The sequence below is a fragment of the Neodiprion pinetum genome, chromosome 6, assembly GCF_021155775.2.
Source record: "Neodiprion pinetum isolate iyNeoPine1 chromosome 6, iyNeoPine1.2, whole genome shotgun sequence".
NCBI lineage: Eukaryota > Metazoa > Arthropoda > Insecta > Hymenoptera > Diprionidae > Neodiprion > Neodiprion pinetum.
Genome location: NC_060237.1, coordinates 6286295 through 6307935, shown reverse-complemented (window position 1 = coordinate 6307935; position 21641 = coordinate 6286295). Strand labels below are relative to the sequence as shown.

General features: G+C 41.0%; 1 protein-coding gene across 2 annotated transcripts; it reads left to right on the top strand.

Moving 5' to 3' along the window:
- The first annotated feature begins 1411 nt into the window (after positions 1-1411).
- On the top strand, positions 1412-21563 carry LOC124222268 (homeotic protein caudal). Of its 2 annotated transcripts, XM_046633075.2 has the most exons (4): positions 1412-2508; positions 5489-5563; positions 17280-17425; positions 18234-21563. In XM_046633075.2, exons 1-4 carry the CDS (start codon positions 1854-1856, stop codon positions 18525-18527), a joined length of 1170 nt encoding a protein of 389 aa, XP_046489031.1. In that variant the 5' UTR covers positions 1412-1853; the 3' UTR covers positions 18528-21563. The 2 variants fall into 2 exon arrangements, with proteins under 2 accessions (XP_046489031.1, XP_046489032.1); XM_046633076.2 differs by lacking the exon at positions 5489-5563.
- The last annotated feature ends 78 nt before the right edge of the window (positions 21564-21641 follow it).

Here is a 21641-nt window from a genome sequence, read left to right as displayed (position 1 = left end):
AAGCGGTAATTAATGGGAACTAGGTAAATAATTCATGATTCTCTGTGCCTATACACTCAACGAATTATTGCCTCCTCGAATATATTACTTGAGTGTATAAAGCTGTAATAGTGCGGGTATAAGCGATGAATTATAATACCATCATCGTCCGGAGCTCGTTTCGCGTGTCGGCAAAACGTTGCAAAATTTTAATTATCGACGAGTCGCTATAATTCAATACGCTATAGCTGCATGGCAGTGTCGAGGGTTGAACAAAATCAATCTGCAGCCGTATTCAACTACCTCGGTGTAAAATCGGCGTGAAAAATTTACCTCGCGTTACGACGAACAAATATGCGTAGTGTTAAAGTCAGGCTTCAATTTCTATACTCTTTCCGGATCGACGGTCTTGCTTAAATATGATTGTGTACGGGTAATACGAACTTGGATTATAACAAATTATTATATCAATCCGATAGAATTGTCAATTGAAAAAGTTGAAAAAGTTGAAAAACAGCCCATGAATTCGATCTAGCGATAATAATATTAGTAAAACTGTTTATTACAAGCAAGAAGAATTAGTACAGCTATACCTCGATACCCTTCACATAGTTACAAGGTACCTACTAGTGAAAACCGATTGAATCGTCGAAGCGCGAATCGTTCGTTCTGTAATGAAAAAATATTAAAAATACGAAAATTGATATCGCTAAAAATCGAGGGCCACGGCACGCGTGTGTAATAACAAATTTTTCTACGGAATTACAACATTATAGGTATAGGTTTAAGCGTGCAACGCTTGGAGAGTGAGAGAGTGAGAGAGTGAGTGAGAGAGAGAGAGAGAGAGAGGCGTGTGCGCCCGCAGGTTTATCGCGATGTTCGGAATGAAAATTATCAGATCCGGGGCGTCCCCAGGCCGCCATCACAGACGACGCCGTCGGCTGGCTCGCCTCGACGTATTCCTGGCCGTTGATTGGCCCCGAGTTTCCTCGCTGGAAGGGGTCACCTTCGACGGTAGGCGGTCCGAACCAGCAACGAGGCTCAAAGTCGCCGACGAAAAGATCACAGGCGCGTCAGCAGTTGTCGGTGAAGCGTCGTCGATTGCACCGATAAGACTTGCAAGTTCAACCGAATCGTTCGGTTGACGCGGTGATAGTTTCTCTGCTGGGTAAAATTTTCGAAAACACCGATTTTTTAGAGACGCGTACCCGAATCGTGCTTGTGTATCAATTGTGAACGGGGATATATCGTCCGAAGTGTACATGGGGTTCGAAACTAACGATATTCGGTAGATAAACGCGCGCGCCTAATCGTCGATCCGTAATGTCGAGTATCGTAACGTAGAGAGCATTAAAAAACGTAGATTTTACCGATTCACGCGTATATACGTAACGTACAATGTGGTGCATCGATCGTGCAGTGAGGTTAGAGCGATGAAGAATATATGCATGTACACGTATTTGTCCAAGTGTCTGTAAGGTTTAACATGGAATCGCTATTCTTCAAACTCTAACGATTCCCTCCCCTACCCCCCGCCGCCGAATATAATTGAAGAAGGTTGCCTCGAAAAGCCCTCGTCCGGTTTATGAACAAATTGTTTGTCAAAGCTGGATTTGTATCCCTTTGTGTCTGTATACCCATTCGCGATATTTGACGTTCAAGTAGAAAGTAGTAATAATAGTAGTAAGATTAGGACTAACGTTAGCAGTAGTAGTAGTGTGTAGTATCGTAGTGTAGTAGTGCGGTAGAATAGGAGAAAATAATTAAAAAAAAAACAAAAACTACGCGACAACAACCCCGCAGAACCCGTCGAAGTCATTCTATAACAAGTCTCCAAGTTTCTTATCCAAATTGCAAATCGTAAATCTCGGCCAATGGCGGACGTCAGCAGTCTTAGCATGGTGTCATCTTACAACTCGTTGGCGATGTACAGACAGCAACAGCCGTCAACGAGCCAGCAATCTCTCGGTCAGCAGCACCACCACCAGCATCACCAGGGACAGCAACACGCTGTGGGGGTGACGCCCGACGGACAACAGTATTGGTACGGGTACCCTTACCCTCATCCTCACGCTGCCCATCACCAGGCATCCGGGTCCCAGCAGTATCTCGAGGCGAGCGACGTCCTGGGATGGCATCCCCATGCCCACCACTACACCCATCACTTCCAGTATCAGCACCACCAGGCGAGCTACCAGCAACAGCAACAGCAACAGCTCCAACAGCAGCAGCATCAGCAGCAGCAACATCTGTCCCAGCAGCCGGGTATGCCAGGATTCTCGGAATGGAGTAACGACGAGACTAAGAACGGTGTCGGAACCGGTGAACCCAGTCCTCCGATCACCGTGAGCGGTAGCGAAATCAGCAGCCCCGGAACACCTTCCACACCGCCTTCAAACAACAACAACAACAACAACAACAACAACAACAACAACAACAATATCGCGACGACACCCGTCCGACCTTCGCAGCTCAGGAGTCCCTTTGAGTGGATGAAGAAACCTTCGTATCAGAATCAGCCCAACCCCGGTAAGTCGATTCGTATCTTATTTCAATGGTCTGTACTTTTGCGGTTCAATGAGACTGTCTCCGAAACAGGATCAACCAGGTCCGTTCTTCTGGAATTGGTTGTTCCGAAAGGCTGGAGAGTTGGTTACGAATCCGATTATACCAGCAGTGCTACCGGCTGGAAAACGGTCGCTTTGCTGCTTCTAGTCGTAAAGATCGTAGATCCAAATCTCTGCGGTGTGAAAGTGTGGATCGTAATTGCACGACTTTATGACTGCGGAGGATCATCTCTTCCACAGTCCCTAAATCACACCTTTACACTCTAATCTTACCGATACAATTGTTTGGGCAATAATCGCTTCTCACTCCCTATAATAAACGGTAATAGTCTGAAACTGATTTCGTTTCATCAAAACATGCAAAAACTATATTGAAAAGCTTTCCCCCCGCAAGCTGCTGTGCGGTAAAAATGGTACAGATTTGTCTTCCCCCGAGCTCAGCGGACTCGACAAAGATCCTCTTTCACGTCCGCCGGAAGTGCCGAGATTTACACAAGATCGCAGTTTATGTCCGCCGCAAACAAGAACAAATATCTCACCGTTGAGGTTATATTTGATTGGGGTGGTCAATTTGTACTATGCAGGTATATATATATAAGACGATGTCGTTCCGTTTTTTGTTCTTTCTTCATTTCGTGGAAAAACGAATCCGGTAAGATCAGATAAAACGTGAAAAATTTGCGACCGGAACAAGTCAGATCCCAACGAGCGATGCCGCAACGGCGTCGTAATGGAAGACGAGATTGCGGAGTGGGTAAAAAGGTTGGACGAAAGGTATCGGATATTGCAACTCCAACCTCCGGGAAGAGATTTGGGAAAAAGAAAAAGGGAAGGCGCAAGGTTGTAAAAGGTCCCATCGGGCTGCTGCAGGCAAGAAATCCCTGCACCGTACAACATCTTTTTACGTCGCCGAGCGGTAATCAGGAAAAAGGGTCCCTACCGCCGGTCTAGATATGCGAGCAAACAATGTAAACATCTTAGCCGGGCGTGCAAACAACTAATTGCTCTCAAATATTTGTGAGATAATCTACAATCTGCTCGTGCACCGCAGCCTTTCACCGCGACAGACTTATCCGATTCTTCTCGCTCGCATCTCGTGTACGAGCGGAAGTTTAAGATCGGCTCGATTATTCCCGTCCATCAAATCGGCTCGCCGAGCCCTGACGTCGAACAATTTTCATTACAGACTCGTGCGGTAGTTTTGCAAAGCGAAAATCGGCCAGGATCGAGGCGTTTTTTCGCTCCACCGTCGGAATGAACATTGAAAAAAAGATTACGAGACGCGAATTATCCGGTATATAGTTTTTAATTTTTTCATCCGATTTCTTTCAAAAGATTTATACTACATCAACAGGCAAAAAGTTGCAAGGTAAAGACTCCGAGAATATCGACGCGTTTGGTGCGAAAATGAATAACTGCCGCGTGCGTGTAAAGTGGTCGAATAAAACGATTATAAGGTGCAGATTGGAAAAAAAAAAAAAAAAAAAACGAAAAGAAACGAAACGCAATGAAATAATTGACTTGCACGAAGGTGTATCTCAATTTTTTCTCACGGAGGAACAAAAAACGGAAGAAAAAAATCCAACATCCCAATGAAAGATTCGAACAAATTATTCGCACCGGTTGCAGCATATCCGTCGGTTTCTTTTTTTCTTCATTTGTTTTATTTTATTTTTTTTTTTCATATAATATATATTGATCAACGCCGCAGATTCTTTATGGGATCAAGGCGAAGCTTCGGCACGGCACGACGTACAGGTGTAATGTTATGTACCGTAGACACAGGTACAACGTAAATACATAGATTACACACATCGGAGAAGCTGATTTATCTTTATAGCGGAATGTTTTCAAAATTCAGGCTCGCCTTGCAGCAGCGGCGAGCCGCGGCCATTAAGAGGCAGCAACGAATTTTTTTTCACACCTCGGTGTTAATTGCTATCACTTATGCATATCCGTGGATCTTGCCTCTGCAGCGGGCAATGGGTATGAGATATCATTCGTCGAAAGGAATTATTATACATAGAATGGAGGGAAATAGAAGAGTGAAAAAAAAAAAAATTGATAAATAATCGTCCGAAGTAGACGAATATATAATTAATTACAGCTGCATCATATATATGGAGAATTCCAGCTGAAACCAACCTAATTTTCACCTATCATCGGTTCCGATTTTCTTCCAAATTTTTTTTTGGAATTCTATTAGCTCTCAAGAAAACTCTGAATTTTTTTCAGAATTTTCATATCGAACAGTCTCGAGTTATGATTTTCTTTCATCAAATCGCGTTTTTAAAAAAATTACATTTTTTAAGTCGACCCAGTGCAAAAAGGTGAGGTCTGGAAATAAAATATCATTGAAACGAAATATTCAGTTCGATTCGAAGTTTGATAAAACAGAAAAATAAAGAATACTCTGCAACCTCCCTGAAGGCGAATTTTATCCTCCCGGAGTATAAAAAAATGACTTTTCGCCAAATGCATCGCGATTTATCTCACCCAAATTTTTCCACATAACGGCGTACAAATCAGTCATGACGTACTTGACGAAAAAACAATTTTTCTTTTTTACTTCAGGAAGGTAAAAATTCACCTTTGGGGAGGTTATAGAGTTTTCGCCTTTTTTTTTTTTTATTCATTTATTTATATTATTATCAAAATTCTGACGTTCCCTCGAACTATTTCTTTTCTTTTTTTTTTTTTTTTCAATATATTCAGAACGATTAAATTTGAAAAACCTGAAAAAAATCAGAGTCATCTCGAAAGCTAATAGAATTCCGAATAAAGAATTAAAACAAAATCGAAAGTAGGTCGAGTTCAGCTGGGATTCACCATACGCGGATACGTGCTAGGTATATACACGGTGTTCGAATAACTTCTAAACAACTTCTCGCATACGTGAGGTCGCGTCGTCGGTTTATACCTAAATTTCAATATTTTTCCAGCATGCAGCGTAGCTGCACCTACGAGCACCCCTCACTCCGCAGCGCCTCAGGAACTGTGTTCACTCGACGCTCTCGGTACGATTTAGAAACATAAAGCGTAATAGGTAGACTGAATGCCGAACGAGTATGCACGATAATTAATTATGTGATTTGATTGTTGCAACCTTTTTGCGTAGGTAGGTACGCCCGTATACCTGGTGTACGTATAGGTCGCTGAATTTTGCAACCCCGATACGCATAGCGCATGATCTTCGTTTCGTTTCGCGCCCTCGACGGCAGTAAAATCTTGTACGAGTATTGGATCGTTCGTGTTTGTAGGTGTGCGGGTATCTCTTAACGATGATCGTTTCTAATTCCATGTATACCAACCGCAGTATTGGGTGTACGTATCCTATCCTACACGCGTATACGTAGAGAAGATGAAACTTTCAGCTCTGGAGTTTCGTACTCGTCCCAATTCGTACCCGTATCTTGATTGCTCCAGCTTATAACGCATGTTTGTACCTGTCTCTGCTTGGTATAACCGGCGATTTGTTGAAATTTTTCACGTCGCATGATATTTTTATTCGACGATGTCAGTGCATCGGTAGTGTCGTTAATTGTCTTGAAATCGTTCCCGTTGCACTAACTTTATAACACGAATCGTAAAATAACGCGGTAATTTAACAAGAATCCAATGACGTTTCTACTTCGCGCCAAACGGTTGGCCGACTTCCCTTGTTCTAGAGGGGCGAATCATTGCTGATGAAGAAAGCCTCGCTCCTCTTTTTAAAAAACAAGCAAAACAAAAAAAAAAAAATATATATTTTTCGGTCTCCTTGCAAAATGAGCAATAAAATTCGTTAAATCACCCCACGAGTTCCGAGGACGCAGGTTTTTCCGGGTTAACCGAAGCTCCTCCCCTTCTCCGAGCCCCCCCCTCAACGAACAGAAAGCCCATTCGCTACCCTTGGCGAGGGAAAAAAAGCCAAGAAAAACCCCCTGCCGCAATAGATAAATACCTTCGTTCACGTCGGTTGATCCCGGTCGAAATCGAGGACTAAACACTATGCGGTTTAATTTGGTTTGCTCCGCCTCTTCGAGGGTGACGATAAAAGATCGATCGTATAAGAAGGAAGATGGCGAATACACCCTGCGAAAATAAACTGTCACGGTATTCAATTTTATAGTTTACGAAATGGCGATTTTCAAATTCAAAGACAGACGTATAATATGAATTTGTGAAAATTCATTCGTTTCACTTCTCAACCATGCAACGTTTGTATATTACAAAATAGTCCTCGTTGCGACCGAACGACCGTAAATGCGTTGACTGAAAAAATTGTTTATTTAGTGTCAACAAACGTATATTTTGAAATGGTGAAATAAATGTTTTGTTATCATATTATCAAATTTTATTCGAGCCAAATAATGATCGATAGAAATTTGTTAATATTTGGCAAAGCATATTTGTCTCGACTAAAATTTGATAATATAACAATACCGAAACGTTTATTTCGGCATATCAAAATATATACGTTCGTTTGTTAACACTGATTAAACAACTTCCTCACCGAATCAGGTTAAATTGTCGAAAGATTAATTTTTCGAAGCAGCCAATGACGATAATGCAAATCTCCTCGTTCCGTGTATTATACAGTGTTTTTCTGTTTTTCCTCCCCCTTTTAACTTCCCAACCGAGTCAGCCCTCGCAGGATCAGCCAGTCGTGTTTATAATCGAGCCATGTATAAGGTACCGAACAAGGTGGAGAGGAAAGACGCCGCGAGTGTACGAATGATATGGAATCGACACGGAATTGCGTGCAGCCGGATCCGTTGCTCGTTATTTCAACTCTGGTTCTCAGTTCGGTCGTCCTCGCACCCCATGAACCCGAGAGAGAGAGAGAGAGAGAGAGAGAGAGAGAGAGAGAGAGAGAGAGAGAGAGAGAGAGAGAGAGAGAGAAATAGTTTCTTGTTCAATTTCATTCCCCCGATACCCTTAGCCGGCGGCCATTATCTGCATTTTATGGCCGCATATACGGCATAATGCAGAGGCGCGGTTTGGCCGCGCGTCGTTGCACGAAAAGGAGGGTAAAGCATGGCGGAAGAAAAGTGTTAGATAGACGCGGCGAAGGATCGCGTGATTCAGGCTGCAGGCAGCAGTTGTATATTATAATTTCGGTGCTCCTAACCCACCGCTCGGCAATTATTGGCCAGATAATTGTGCCGGCCGACACGCACGCGATTCCTTTCTTCGGATCCGTATTACCAACATCGTCGCCGCCATCTTGGTTCGACGCATCGCAAACGCCTTGATAAACCCGCCCCTGCTCTGTAGAGCTTTCGATGAATCTTTCTTTCGGTTTCTTTACTCTCGTTAAATTTGTTCACGCTTCACCCTCCGATTTTTGGCCGATCGCGAAATTACACGCGTATATAAAAAATAAACGTCGCGTGCGAAATTTCTTTCGCAAAAATCTCCCGACTAATTACGATCCCCAATCGCACATCTGCTCAACGATCGAACATAAATTACGCGCGTTTTATCGCTTTTCCACTTTATTGCTTTCGCTAATTTACCTTTCGCTGATTTCGATCATCAATTTGTAACGTTCAAAGTATAGCCCGAACGATATATGCAAGAATATAAAAAGTGTGAAAGCCTAATACGAACCAGGGACAGTTATTCGTTGTCTGTCCGTTTCGGCGTCCGTCGATCTATAAAAATAATTCATCATTTCTGACGGTGACTTTGTAAAACAAAAAAACTATTTCAAATCACGGAATCATTCGACAGCTTACGTATACCTACGGCAAATCGACAACGTAAAGTAAGGCTAGCCAAACATACAACGTGTAATACCAGGCTCAAGTAATCCTAGATTCACGGGCATTGTCCGTACGAGGCGAGCCCTGAATATCAACGAAAGAAAAAACATGAAAATTGATTCTTCGACACCCAACTTTTCCCCCAAGCCAGTAGTTACGTCGGCTATGAATTTAACGCGTCACGAAGAGAGCGACGCGACGCTGCATCCGCATACCTGTACAAGCGTACAAAGTACGCTGTGCGCAAGTAGAAACTACCTGAACTTCTTCGGTTCTGGTACAGTTATGTACGGAAAATGGTTACAAGCATACCAGGCACAGGTACAAGGTAGTTGCCCAGACGCAAGGTAGGTAGGTACCGACACCCACACTTACGCACCCGGTTGACCCGATGAAACGGTTTCGTGTTTATTTGTTTTGCCAACAATAAAATTTAATTGCCATACAGCAGGGCAAGGGAACGAGGCATCGCAACGGTATCCGGGGGTTCGGTTTTCGTGGGAAGAAGGCATACTCTCGGTATTCGCTCGGTTTCGCAGGTCCCGAAAACTTGATCGTTGCATTGTGCCGTTCGTGCCTACCGGGGAATGCCTAATGTTCGATGCCATTCCGGGTCCTCGCAACGTAATAAAGTCAGGGAGGGTGAAACTCTCCAAGTGTGGAGCAAGTCTGACCGGCCAGTGCCATCGTTTACGATCTACACCACCATGGTCACGGGCCGTCTGCAGCCACTCGTCCGTTCGATCGGTCAAAAAGCGTGTAAGCTCTCCAATAAAACTCGCCGGCCGGTTGTACGAATATGTATATATATACATATACAAATGCGTTACATACCTGCAAGCGAAGGAAGCGAAGGCAGGCAGGCAGGCAGCAGGCCGAAGGGTTTCGACGGGTTGTTCTCTGTTGACATTCGCCGTAAAATCAATCCGACTTGGCAGCCTCGCGTCCGGAGTCCTTGCCGCGTCTCTTTCCTTGCGGAGCTGCAGGGCGTAAATACACTTCGATACATTGTGTGCGTATGCTAACTGCAGAATTACCTTACACAAAGCTTCGAACACATGTTTCCTTGATCGGTAAGGTTTGACGGTAATTGGTCGATAGTACGGTGTAGGTGGAGATGGAAAACTATACGCTAATTGACGAGTTTCAATCAATTGATTTTATCACGAGATGGTCGAATAACGTTGAGGATTTTTCGAGTTATTGTATTCGTATGGTGTGTACGAAGAGATCTTTTTAAAAATGGAAACATATGAAAAATACTGGAATTGTAAACAAAAGTTTCGTATATGTAGAATTTTTATTTCTTGACCTAATTTATATCGATGCTTCGTTTCAAATCGCTTCAAAATTAACTTCAAAATGGTTGAAAATCTCATCGATTTTTTATTTTGTACGGCTTCATTCTACGATGGGTGGTATTATTATTAAGAATACTATTTTTTACAAATTCAGTATCGTGGAACAAGATCCAACAAGTAGACTTTATTAATTTCAATACTTTCTATTTTTGCAATTCTGAACAGTTCCTCGTAGCTTGCAAATATAATTATTTAATGAACACTCAACGTACGACCATCTCTTAATAGAAGTATCAAAAATCGGTGGACCAAAATCTCCTTGAGGGGTTCTGGACTTGACCTTTCGGATAAACTAAAAATTTCACAATCGTTCGAGCGGATACAACCTAATCAATTGGTTGTAAAACAAGATGACCGAGCCTAGAATAAAGGATTCCATTCACGAATTTTCGAGTCTATTCGACTTTGCGGTACCTTAAAGTATTCTTTGCACAAATCCCAATATTTTACAGTTTGCTGATTTTTGTCTACAATAAAGTAGGTACAAATACATGCCATTGAAGTAGAAAAAATTTCGAGCCAAGTTACCGAACATTGATCCAAAAATTACGACATTAAAAATCGTTAAATTCATACAGCACTTTACGGAGATGATATTCTGACCATATTTCAATCTAATAAATTGTATACCGAATAATTCGAGATGCCTGATGCAAAGTGCTCTACACGCGTAAAAAATTCTAAGGAATCCGCACTGTTAAAAATTTCTGTACGAAATCTCGTACACTGTATTCGAAGTTTTATTCGGATACGGAACAGTGAATTCACCATACGTTTACCGTTTATTCAATTTGCGAATACAGTAAACTTACATCACAATCTAGTAAATTCAAATTACTTTTTCGTGTTTCTTCTATAAATATTAGCGAAATAAAAAATTTTTCACTGCAAATTTAAGACAATTACACAGCAATTTACGTCGCTGCACCGAATTTGTAAATTTTCAATCCGATTTCAAACCGGCTACAGTTTTGTACGGTAAATGTTTAACAAGTGCTTAACGTCGATAAAAAGCAAGGTATCACCGAGTGTTTAAGAAAATAACAATAATAATGGCAAAACTTGAAACATTTGAGAAGCAGAGAAATTTTCGTAACCGCAACTTTTCAGGGCTTACGTTCAGCGCTCCACGATTCGCGATAAATTTTCGCTTCTAATCTGTCGTTAGGCGTGACAATGAATAAATAATAAAAAAAATTTCATCGAGAGCCGGTCGAATTTGGGAATAACCGAGAAAAGGTCCCACTTATGCCCTCCGCGCAAGGAATACCTCAACATATGCCGCGGCACCTGTCGAGTGATAAAAAGAGAGGCGCGACGAAGACCCGGGTCTGTGTATATACAAAGCACGGAGATAGTACAATAGGGGTAATTGTGACGCCCCTGACAAACGGCGATCACCCCGACGGTCCTAGGATGGTGTCGCGTTTCTCACCGGCGGAATGGAAGACCAAACGGTGTAATGGGGTGCCAACGAGCCCCGTGGGTCCAGTTTTATTCTACCCCCCCTGCGATTCCTCCCGCCGGTTGTCTTCGTTTTGGTATTCAGGGTGCGCGGGCTACGCGCTATTACGTGACGCTCTCTTCGCCTTTGCGGTGCATCTTCAAGGGAAACCGAAAAGACTGGGATTCGCGAGCGTTGGCGAATTAGAAAAGGTGCGGAATGTTGTGCCGGGAAAATTACGAAGGAGAACGGAATTTTCAACTCGAGCGTTTAATCGCGAAAGAAAAAACTCATTCTGCGAAGAGAGTAAATCGCAACAGCGATGTGTAATATATTTACTAGGGTAGTACCCCTGTTATATATGGGGTAGGAAAAAAATTCAAGACGGAACCTGTCGAATCGGTTCCAAATGGTGAAAAAAAAATAAATAAATTGCATAACTTTTTCAGATTTTTATTTCATACCTCTGGTTTACCTGTTTTAGCGGGAAGTTTCAGACTGTTCAAAAATATGCTCATCGCAATATTTTTACTGAATTTTATTTCAAGATTATTCGTAGGCAAAAAAAAATCCGTATTCTGGAATATTTGATGAGACTCATCTTCTTTGCGGTGAAAAATATAAAAGTGTAAATAGGGTATTCCACGAGAAACGTGCGCTACGTGAATAAATTTTTTTTTTTTTTTGTTTTCCATGATAACAAATGATCAGATTACTTACAAAAATAACGTCAATTTACGCATGTCATCGACTGTGATATTACGTAGTGTTGACATGTCGGTTGTTCCATTAAATTGCTGACTAAATCAATGCCAGTGTTTTGTTTCAAAGATTTTTTTTTCCGATCATGTCCGATTAATAGAAAATGAATCTCGCTGAATACTCGAGACGATGGATTTTCACGCTTACGAATAACTTTGAAAAAGGGGAATAAGAGTGTTTATTAGAGTCTCCCACACTGGTTTGTTCGTTTATGGGCTGCACGTAATTAAAAATAGATAGGGGATTGAAATATACAGACGGATAGAACGTAGAATGTAAGAATCGTTTGTCGCGACTCGGCTAGAATCGGGGTGTCAGAGACGAGTTATCTCGCGGTTATCTGTTCATCTGCGTTATTTTATCTCGTACATCGGATCGAGCCGCGTGATAGCTGCAATCGTGACGACGGCGCAGGATCAAAGGGGACCGACAAATCCCCACAAATCCCCGACTTTCCAAAATCAGCTTATTTCAAATGTCGGTACTTTTCAATATAAGCTCGTAGTACGATAGTGATTAGGGACGAATGCGTCTCGACGCACCTTCGTTATCATCGTAATCCGCGGTGTCCGATGCATCCGTACGAAAAAAAACAATGCACCGTAATCAATGTTCAATCTATGTGTACGAAAATTTATGCAAACGATCGACGGAATCCAACGCGGAAATCGCATCCGCTATACGTAATACGTAACTACTGCAATAATCAGCAGCCGAGTTTCACAGAGCGCGTTATTCGCTCATTGAAAGTTTGTCGAATATTTATGTGGGAAATGGACGGGAAGTACAAGCAAAACCACACCTGGATTTAATCATCTATTCTTAATTCTAGTTTCTCGATTTACAACGCGCCTATATAAGACGTAAAAATTATACGCAGGTTTTACAGTTGAGGTTTGTTAATCGTTCTACAACGAAACCGCGATTTCGTTTCACCAAACTCCGAAACCACGATCAGGCTCGGTAAATTCAATGAAAAACACTGCGGAAATAAAAAAAATAAATAAAAAAAAATAAAACAACGGGAAAACAGACAAATTTCCGTTTACTCTCACAAAACGCTTTAAGCCAATTTCTTGCCAAGTTGGAGAAAAAGAGAGATAGGTGAGAAAAATAATTTAAAAAATAGAGAAACTCACGCGTTCGACGTTCGTTAATTAACACTTTTGTTTTTTACATACGTCGGCGAATATTTTGTTATTTATTTTTTTTAACGCACACGGTTATACTTTCCCTCCGAACCTCAGGCACATGGGTAAATATAAAATATGTATCGCGTCACATTTTGTAGCTGACGTACTATCAGCTAGATGAAACGGAACGCCGCCAGCTCCTCTCTAATCCACGCGACTCGCACACGCGCGTTTCGTGCCCGCGATATGTGGAATTCACATTACACGAAGAGCGCTTTTTTCCCCCATTTTTTGTTTTTTTTTCTTCTTCTCTCTCTCTCATTCGTTGGATAACGTCACTGTTCTCCACCAGCGCAAGCGTCAAGTGTCGGTAAGTCGCTGATTTCGCGTCCCTTTTTTTGTTTTCAAGAATTGATACGCGCATCTGCACAAGATATTTTCACGAGGGATTTCACAGCTCCGATTAAGATCCCTTGGAAATATACGTGCGGTTAATTATTATTATCATTATCATTATTATTATTCATTTATTTATTTATTTATTTATTTATTTATATTATATTATATATATTATAATAAGGCGTATTCTTGCGTGTGTTTTTTTTCTTGGACCAGGCAAGCCGATCGTTTCTCTTGGCCTAAGATTATTTGAGAACATCGCATCCGCGGGAACAGAGCCGGACGCGTCCCTGGATATCCAATTTTGAAATCGTTAAATTTTGAAAGAAGATCGTCAACCACAGCCTCGGTAAAACAGCGTGACGAAAGAATTCTTTCGAGATGCCCCGCAGCGTTTCGGAACGGCCTGTTACTTTTTTATTCTCCTGCGGGTATCGTTATACACAAACGTATTTCCTCAACGAAAAGATATATCGGCGATAGATCTCGAATATCAATATACGTGAAATTGAGGCAAAGAAAAAAGAAACTCGGTTAAGAAATCTATAGATATAATTTCTATACAGCAATATTGAATGTATAATCTGCAAACACCAGCTTTCGCAGCTTTAATCCTGCAGATCTAAAGCAGCTATCGCAATTATTATCGATATTTATTAGTTCCCTGGGAGATATGGTTCGATACCATCTGCACCGCGGACGTATTAGCCAGATATTAGCCTGCACGCTTGGGTTAATTATCCGGATAATTAATCAGCGAACGAGATAAAATACAAGGGAAAAAAAATTCTATTAGGTTGGCATATATGTACGGTGTTTGCGTTTGCGCTTAGATACGTGACTTGCGTACCTACATACGTTGCAACACACCTCGTACTTCTCTAATTATTTCACGCGGATATGTCCCGATGGAATGGCGGCTGACGATTAACACATATATGTACGTATAATATATAAACTTCACGTTTATCCTTTGTAATACTTTTACGTCCGTCACAAGTTCGCAATATCAAAGATGGATGCAATAATAATACCCGTACAGTAATATCTGTATTATATCTGCACGCGTTGCACGATACGTTACGCTGATTGTGAATACCTTATACGCAACCGGCGTTGGTACGGAAGAAATCGCCGTCGATTCGCGCGTATAAAAGTTTTTGCAAAATTCGATCGTTGGAATAATTTTGTAAACTGAATTTGTGACAATAACGGTAACGATTGGACGTGTATTTTCGTAGCTGCATAATAATATCGCGCATCAGGCGGGGAACGCGATAAATGGAAAAAGAGAAAAGAGAAAAAAATGGAAGTAAAAAATATATTTGAGTTACCAAAACGTCGGAGGGAAGGGATTGATGGCCATGGCAGTTAAATGTTCTCTCTAGGTACAGGCTGCTTCTTATATACCTTATATGTATACATATTTGTTATACCTGCAGTGGCTGCCGAGACAAAAGATGTAGAGTCAAAATGACCGCGGCATCAGCAGCAGCGGCAGCCACGCATTCCTCAAGTTTTTATTTCTACATTTTTTTCTATTTTTTTCCCCCCATCAAAAAGGAAAAGGAAAAACGGAGAAGAAGAAAGATAAATCATCGCTTGTACTTTTCCCCGTTAAATTTTTAATGCCTTAATTACGTCCCCTTGACGCCTTATATACGAATTATTTATTTTCATCTCACTTTGTACACGCGAATCATCGCGATCGTCAACTATTATCGTCGTTTATGTAAAGATATTATACAGAGAGAATTCCTAACGACCGAATGGGTTCAATGCGCATGAGCTAAAATTCGAGAACAAAAGCATGGTTGTTTTGTCAGGGTGACCAACATTCGTAAATTCGTATGACAGGTCGCCCAGATGCGTGTAAACCTGAAAAATGTTGGTTGCCCTGACAAAACAATCATGCTCTTGCTCTTTGGAATTTTATCATATTCGCATTAAAAACCATTCCAGTGGTTAACAATAAACTCTGTACATAAGCGCATGAAATATACAACAGACTCGTACGCATAAAACCTTTCAGGAATTGGCAACAAATTGTCAACTGATATTTGATATTTGTTAATCAGAAAATTTTACACAAATAATCCCACACAGGTAATAAAGATCGTCTGTTCGCAGGTCTGGTACGTAAATCTTACATACTTTAGTAAAATACTTAACCCGAAGTGCGTTGTTTCGCTAATATGCAACCCAATTATCGCTAATAATTGCTAATCGTTTCGTATCGGAGAAAAATCGCGAGGCAAAGAGGTAAGAATTTGATGACAAAAAAATAAGGGGATAAACTGGTAAAAAAAATTAAAAAAAAATAACAAAATAAAAATAAAAATAAATAGAAAACCAGACAGAGAAAATGCGGGAGAAGTGGAGGGAAGGGAAGAAATAGAGGCGGCATACGAAGGCCTCTCGCGGTTATCGAGGAGTGGCGGATTAACGCCTCGCCTTTGATCGTTCGCCGCCTTATCTAATCGTCGTTGTCACCACCTCGCGTCTCCTCGCACCCTGGCCTGCACATCTTCGCTGGTCCCGCGGTGGAGAAAAACTCATTCAACGGGTCTCGAGTTGTGATAAAACGTAAAACGCAGCATAATTCGAGTCCCCGTGTATATAATAATATAAATATACGTGTATACATATATGTATGCATTTTTCTGTTTTTTTTTTCTTTCACTCACGCGATTACAGCAAGTCAATCCCTCGCATCCCCTTGATTATTTTCCGCCTGCGGATTCGTCGTAACTCGCGGGTTAAAATTTTTTCGCGTTCTTTATCTTTCGGTTATATATGTGTGTGTATGTGTATACATACGTGACGGTATTAACGCGGAAGGAGAAACAACGAGCGAGTGACGTTGACGTTAAACTCACGCCTTCTCGCACGGCATGATCGGCTCGACGTTTGACGGTGATGCATGATCGTTTCGCCGGCTAGCCAGCGATAACGGATATATTCACCGGTGATTATGGCAGGCAGGTAGATATTCCCAGCGATCGTTCGGGTCCGTAGTCTGCGTGGCTCTCTTTGCGTCTGGGTTACATTCGCGATCGATTTGACTGATCGGCATGTCACACCTACCTATATTATGTCACGTGACATCGCACGAGCCTCTATTTCATCCCTACTCCAAATTCTCGCAGGCACGTCGTCTGTAAGCGCGCGTATGGGTATGCATGACATAACAGGGATTAGTAATATTATTATACGATCGTGTATTTACTTGTGACATTGAAATGTTTCTTGTCTCAGATGAGTTATTAAATGTTTTCTTCCGTGTTTACGAACGATTTGCAAAGCGGTAGATCTACGTGGAGAAATTTGTTGCATGGTTTGTTTCCCAACACTTTGGCAAATTATTTTGTTAAACAATAATTGATTTTTTTTATGTACGATGAGTTTTGTAATTGTTTTTTTTATCCAAGAAATTGGCACGTTTTCAAAGTTGATTATTGTTTTGCATTACGCTGCACGTTTGATGTGAATTTCTCGTAATCCTGAGCTACAGAAAATTTGTCAATTAATTACCAAATTTCAAACACTATCAAAGCGTCGACGGGCGAATTATCGCGTGTTAAACGAATTCGAGTTTCTATCATTCCGTCGGAACAACGAGTGATAGAAAATTCTTAAATGTATATATATATATATATATATATACATATCGTTACTTTCACAATTAACCACTGAAATTTCGTTTAGATTATGATTGGAAATTTTTGAAAAGTTCAACAACCCGATACAAGTTGACGTTGCGCAACAAGTTATGTCGCATGTCATCGCACAGACATAACGATGTCGGCTCTGTGATTCAATTATTGACCCTACAATTTGTTAAATCGTACTTCAATACATATCCGTAACCGGTGCTGTTTCAGGTAAAACAAGAACCAAGGACAAGTACAGAGTAGTCTACACGGATCACCAGAGGTTGGAACTCGAGAAGGAGTTTCACTACAGCCGCTACATCACGATTAGACGCAAGGCGGAACTCGCCGCGACTCTCTCATTATCCGAACGACAGGTATAAAGATTTCATTGCGATCAATTACACCTACTTTGATACAAAATTCATTTCTCAAAGCTCGAATCTATCGCGGAGGCTTTATTTTTTCATTTTTTTTTTTTTGCGTGTAGAAATCGAACCAATTCATGACGAAGTTCACCAATCGTGAATAAAAAAAACCCATCGTGAACGCTAAATATTACTGACAATTATTCTTTTTATGAATTGTTAATATCACATTTGAAACGCAATTTAATTTGAGTTGATGATTTGTCAATTTTTTTGTCAATATTTATATTTGCTATGGGTTATTTTAACACGGTATAAAAAAAAGTCTACACTGTGAGAAATTTTTAGTTCCGTTTACCGCTCATTCCTTGAATATTTTCATTTTTTACCAGAATCGAAAAATATAGTTCTAGGTAGAAAATGAAAATTAGTTTTCTAGCTCTCACCATAAAATCTAGTATCCGTTGACTATTCCTTCTCATTATCGTCGCTGTTACTATATTTGCTTGCAACTGCTGCGAAAATTTAATGCTTGCGCAAGAATAAATTGACGTTAAAGCCTTATTTGACTAAAAAAAGTAATTACCAAAAAAGGATCGACGGAAGCGCAAAACGGTTACGCGTGTCGCGTTTTTCGTAATCCCGACAATATTCAAACGGTTTTTCTTTTTTTCTTTTTTTTTTCAACGATACCTGTTTTACCGAATTTCTCTAGTCACTGTAAGAAACGAAATTTTTCCCAGTGTAAATCCCAGAACTCGGATTACGCTCCGACGATCAATTGGTCTAACTCGCGTGTTCCGTCTCGTCTCGACAGGTGAAAATCTGGTTTCAAAACCGGCGGGCCAAGGAGCGAAAGCAGACGAAGAAGAGGGAAGAGCTGGACATGAAGGAGATGAAAGGCGAGGGGAGTCTGGTGAACGGAATGACCGGGTTGGCCGCCCTGGGGGGGATGGGCGGGATGCTCGGGGGCCTTTCGTCCTTGTCGCTGGCGCCGCCGCCGCCGCCACCCCCGCCGCCGCATCACTCCCACCCCCACACCCAAACCCACGCTCATGCGCCCCCGCACGCCCACGGTCATCCGCATTCCCACTCGGTCTTGGGATTGTGACCGGAATTAGGAGACTCGACGGAAGCGTGGCCGAGCCACGCGCTCGACTAAACTCGCCTTGATAACTTTCTTTTTTTGTAGCGACGGTAGAGCGAGCGCGTTGTCCGCAATCTAGGAGGATTTTCCTAGATAAGAATCGGGGCGAATAATTTCTTTTTTCTTCCAGTAACAGGAGTTGAGAAAATTTGATTACAAATTTAAACACGCGCACGATCGGCAAACGAATCGGGCTCCACCTTGATCCGAATTGATGCGATAATTGGAGTGAAAACGCAATTTTCACTATCTCTGATCCATGAGGCTTGATCATTTGAACTGAAATTGTACGTGAATTTGTGCGACAGTTACTTGATTATAGGGTAAACAGTACGGGACGCTTTCTTTTCTCATAATATACTATTATTTAAACAATTTTTATTTTATAACTTCGCTGGTATAATCGATGGATACGTTTGCACGGATTATATTTAGGTTGTCGTATTTATATTTAGGTTGTCGTATTTATACTTAGGTTGTCGGTGTAAAAGAGATCCAATTAGATAAAGATCGTAAAATACTCGCCTCTTCGGCCCTTTGGGAAGCTGATTAAATATAATTCTGGGTTCTGGCCTTTTTTCTGATTGTACTTTGTGTATAATTCGTAATTCTTTGAAATATATTTAATCAGCTTCCGAGGAGGCCCCCCAACAGAGAACCGAAACTTCAAGCATTTGACTGTACATTTTTTTTCATTGCATCTCTAATACCGAGAACTTGCATATATATACGTTGACAGTATCGATAAAACATACTAATCATTTTTCAAGTATTATCTAATAGCGATTAAGATTTTCAAACTGTATAAATTTTACTTGTGTAATGTTTAAGATTCGTCGCCTATAATGTATATATTGATATGTTCTTTCCCGCTACATTGTAATTTTTGTACATTAGTGTGTTTCAAGAACGCAGGAACTTCTAATATTTTTCGTGCACGCCGTTCGAATGATTCGAGTTGTAAAATGAATGCCGCAGCCATAACGAGAACGTATACAATCAAATTTTCCAGGTCGTTCAACGCGTTTGAACATCTTTTTTCAACAGTTTTGGCTGTTTTTTGATTAAAAAAAATTATTCCTCCTAAATCCAAGTAAATCCAAGTTTCAACGTGTCTTCCACATCTCGGCCATCTCGGAAAAAAATTACAATTGCTCTAAGAAACAGTTGAATAAAGAAAGAATAAAATTTCGTCAAGTTTTCGCTATTTTTTTTTCTTACCTTTCCCGATTTTTTCGCAACATTCTCGCGACGTTCGCCTTCAACGGATTTCGGTCTTCCTGGTCCATATTTGTTCGCTTGAATTCACTTGTCGTGAAACGTTCATGCCTCTTAAAAAATGCAGTGTGGTACCAAGATGGCAAGTAAGATTGGTAAGGCGGTAAGATTGACACGCTATGGTCATCTTGGCACTAGATCTAGACTAGATTGTCATCGAGGCATGAACATTTCATGACGAGCGAATTCAGTTAACGAAGTCAAAATTGAGAGAAGCAAATGGAATATCCTATTGCTTGATGAATTTTTCTACAATTCTCGCAGGCTTGACGAACAAATCTAGACTAGGAAGACGAAAATCCGTTGAAAACGAAAGTCGTGAGAATATTTCGAAAAGATAAAAAAAAAGTGAGAAAAAGGGCGAAAACTGGACGCAATTTTATATTCTTCTCTATACTCAACTACTTCTTTGAGCAATTTTTCTCGAGTTATCCAGGATGTGGAAGACATGCAGGAACTTGGGTTTACCGCGATCTGAAATTTTCTGCTGAGAAATCATTTTTTAACAAAAAAAAAAAAAAAACAGCCAAAACAGCTTAAAAAAGATCTTCAAACGCATTGAGCGACCTCTAAAAATTGACTAAACACGTTGTCCATTACTCTGACCGCGGCATTCATTTTACATCGCGAAACATTCAAAAGGCGTGGGTGACAAAAATTAGCTGGTCGTGTTTTTTTTTTTTTTTTTAGAACTACCGTAACGATATGCACGCATCTGTAGAAATGACGTTATCACGTAGAGATGAGGAATTGATTATAATTGAACATGCTCGCGTTTAGATCAGGGTAAATTTCCGTTGTTTAACACCTTGTATACACAACGTCTGGATATATTTTTGCGCGTTGAATTCCGGTATACCTTCAGCAAAGGCAGCTGCCGAACGCCTGTGACACCGACGAGAAACGAGAGCTCTTGAAGCTACATATACAATATTTCGCATAAGACGATACGCGTTTAATTATTTCGGCACCAATTATAATCCAGACGGTTGGAGGAATCGAGTCAGCCGGTCAAACGCTTGAAAATTTAACGATCGAGGATTGAGAAAGAGCGGGAAGGGACAGGAAGAAAAGGGGAGGGGAGTAGTAATAATTTTACGTAAGTAAGTAACGATACGATACGAATTAACTCGTATCACTTAAGGTTTTTATTTATGTATAGTTAGATATAATTCACGCAGCAATCGCTGCTTTGTTTTAATTATTTTTAACGGGTTTTTTAATATAATTTTGGGGATAAAGACGGGTCCTGTGAAAACAGACGTACTTCGACGAGAGATTTAGAAGCGACGTATTCCGCCAGGGAGTTTAGAACGGACTAATCTCGAATGACGCCACGGTAAGTGTAAGCAAAGCTCCGTGCGCATCTTGCAGAGTCGACTGACAACGAGATTACGCCGTTCTAGCCGCCTGACGAAATAGGTCTCGGACAGTACTTAAATTCCTCGGTGAAATACGTCTGTTTCCGCAGGACCCGTTGACGGGGAACACTATATAATCAGCCGTCCGGCGTTAATTGTTAGATATATTATGGTTGTGTTATTTTCTAAGCGGACTATTGAAAGAAGAATACGTCCGACTTAGAGTCTGTGGATCTGCTGGTCTGAATTCCGAGGAATTTGATATTTCGAAACAGGCCAGAACGATCGAGGCTAAAGATGTAAAAAAAAAACAAGATGATGAAAGAAAAGAAAAATCGGAATTCTACCCCAAATCCGCAGACGCATATATAAGAGTATTATATTTACTTAAAATTTAGTGTTATATTTACAAGTATATAATAAAGTTTATCGTTATAAT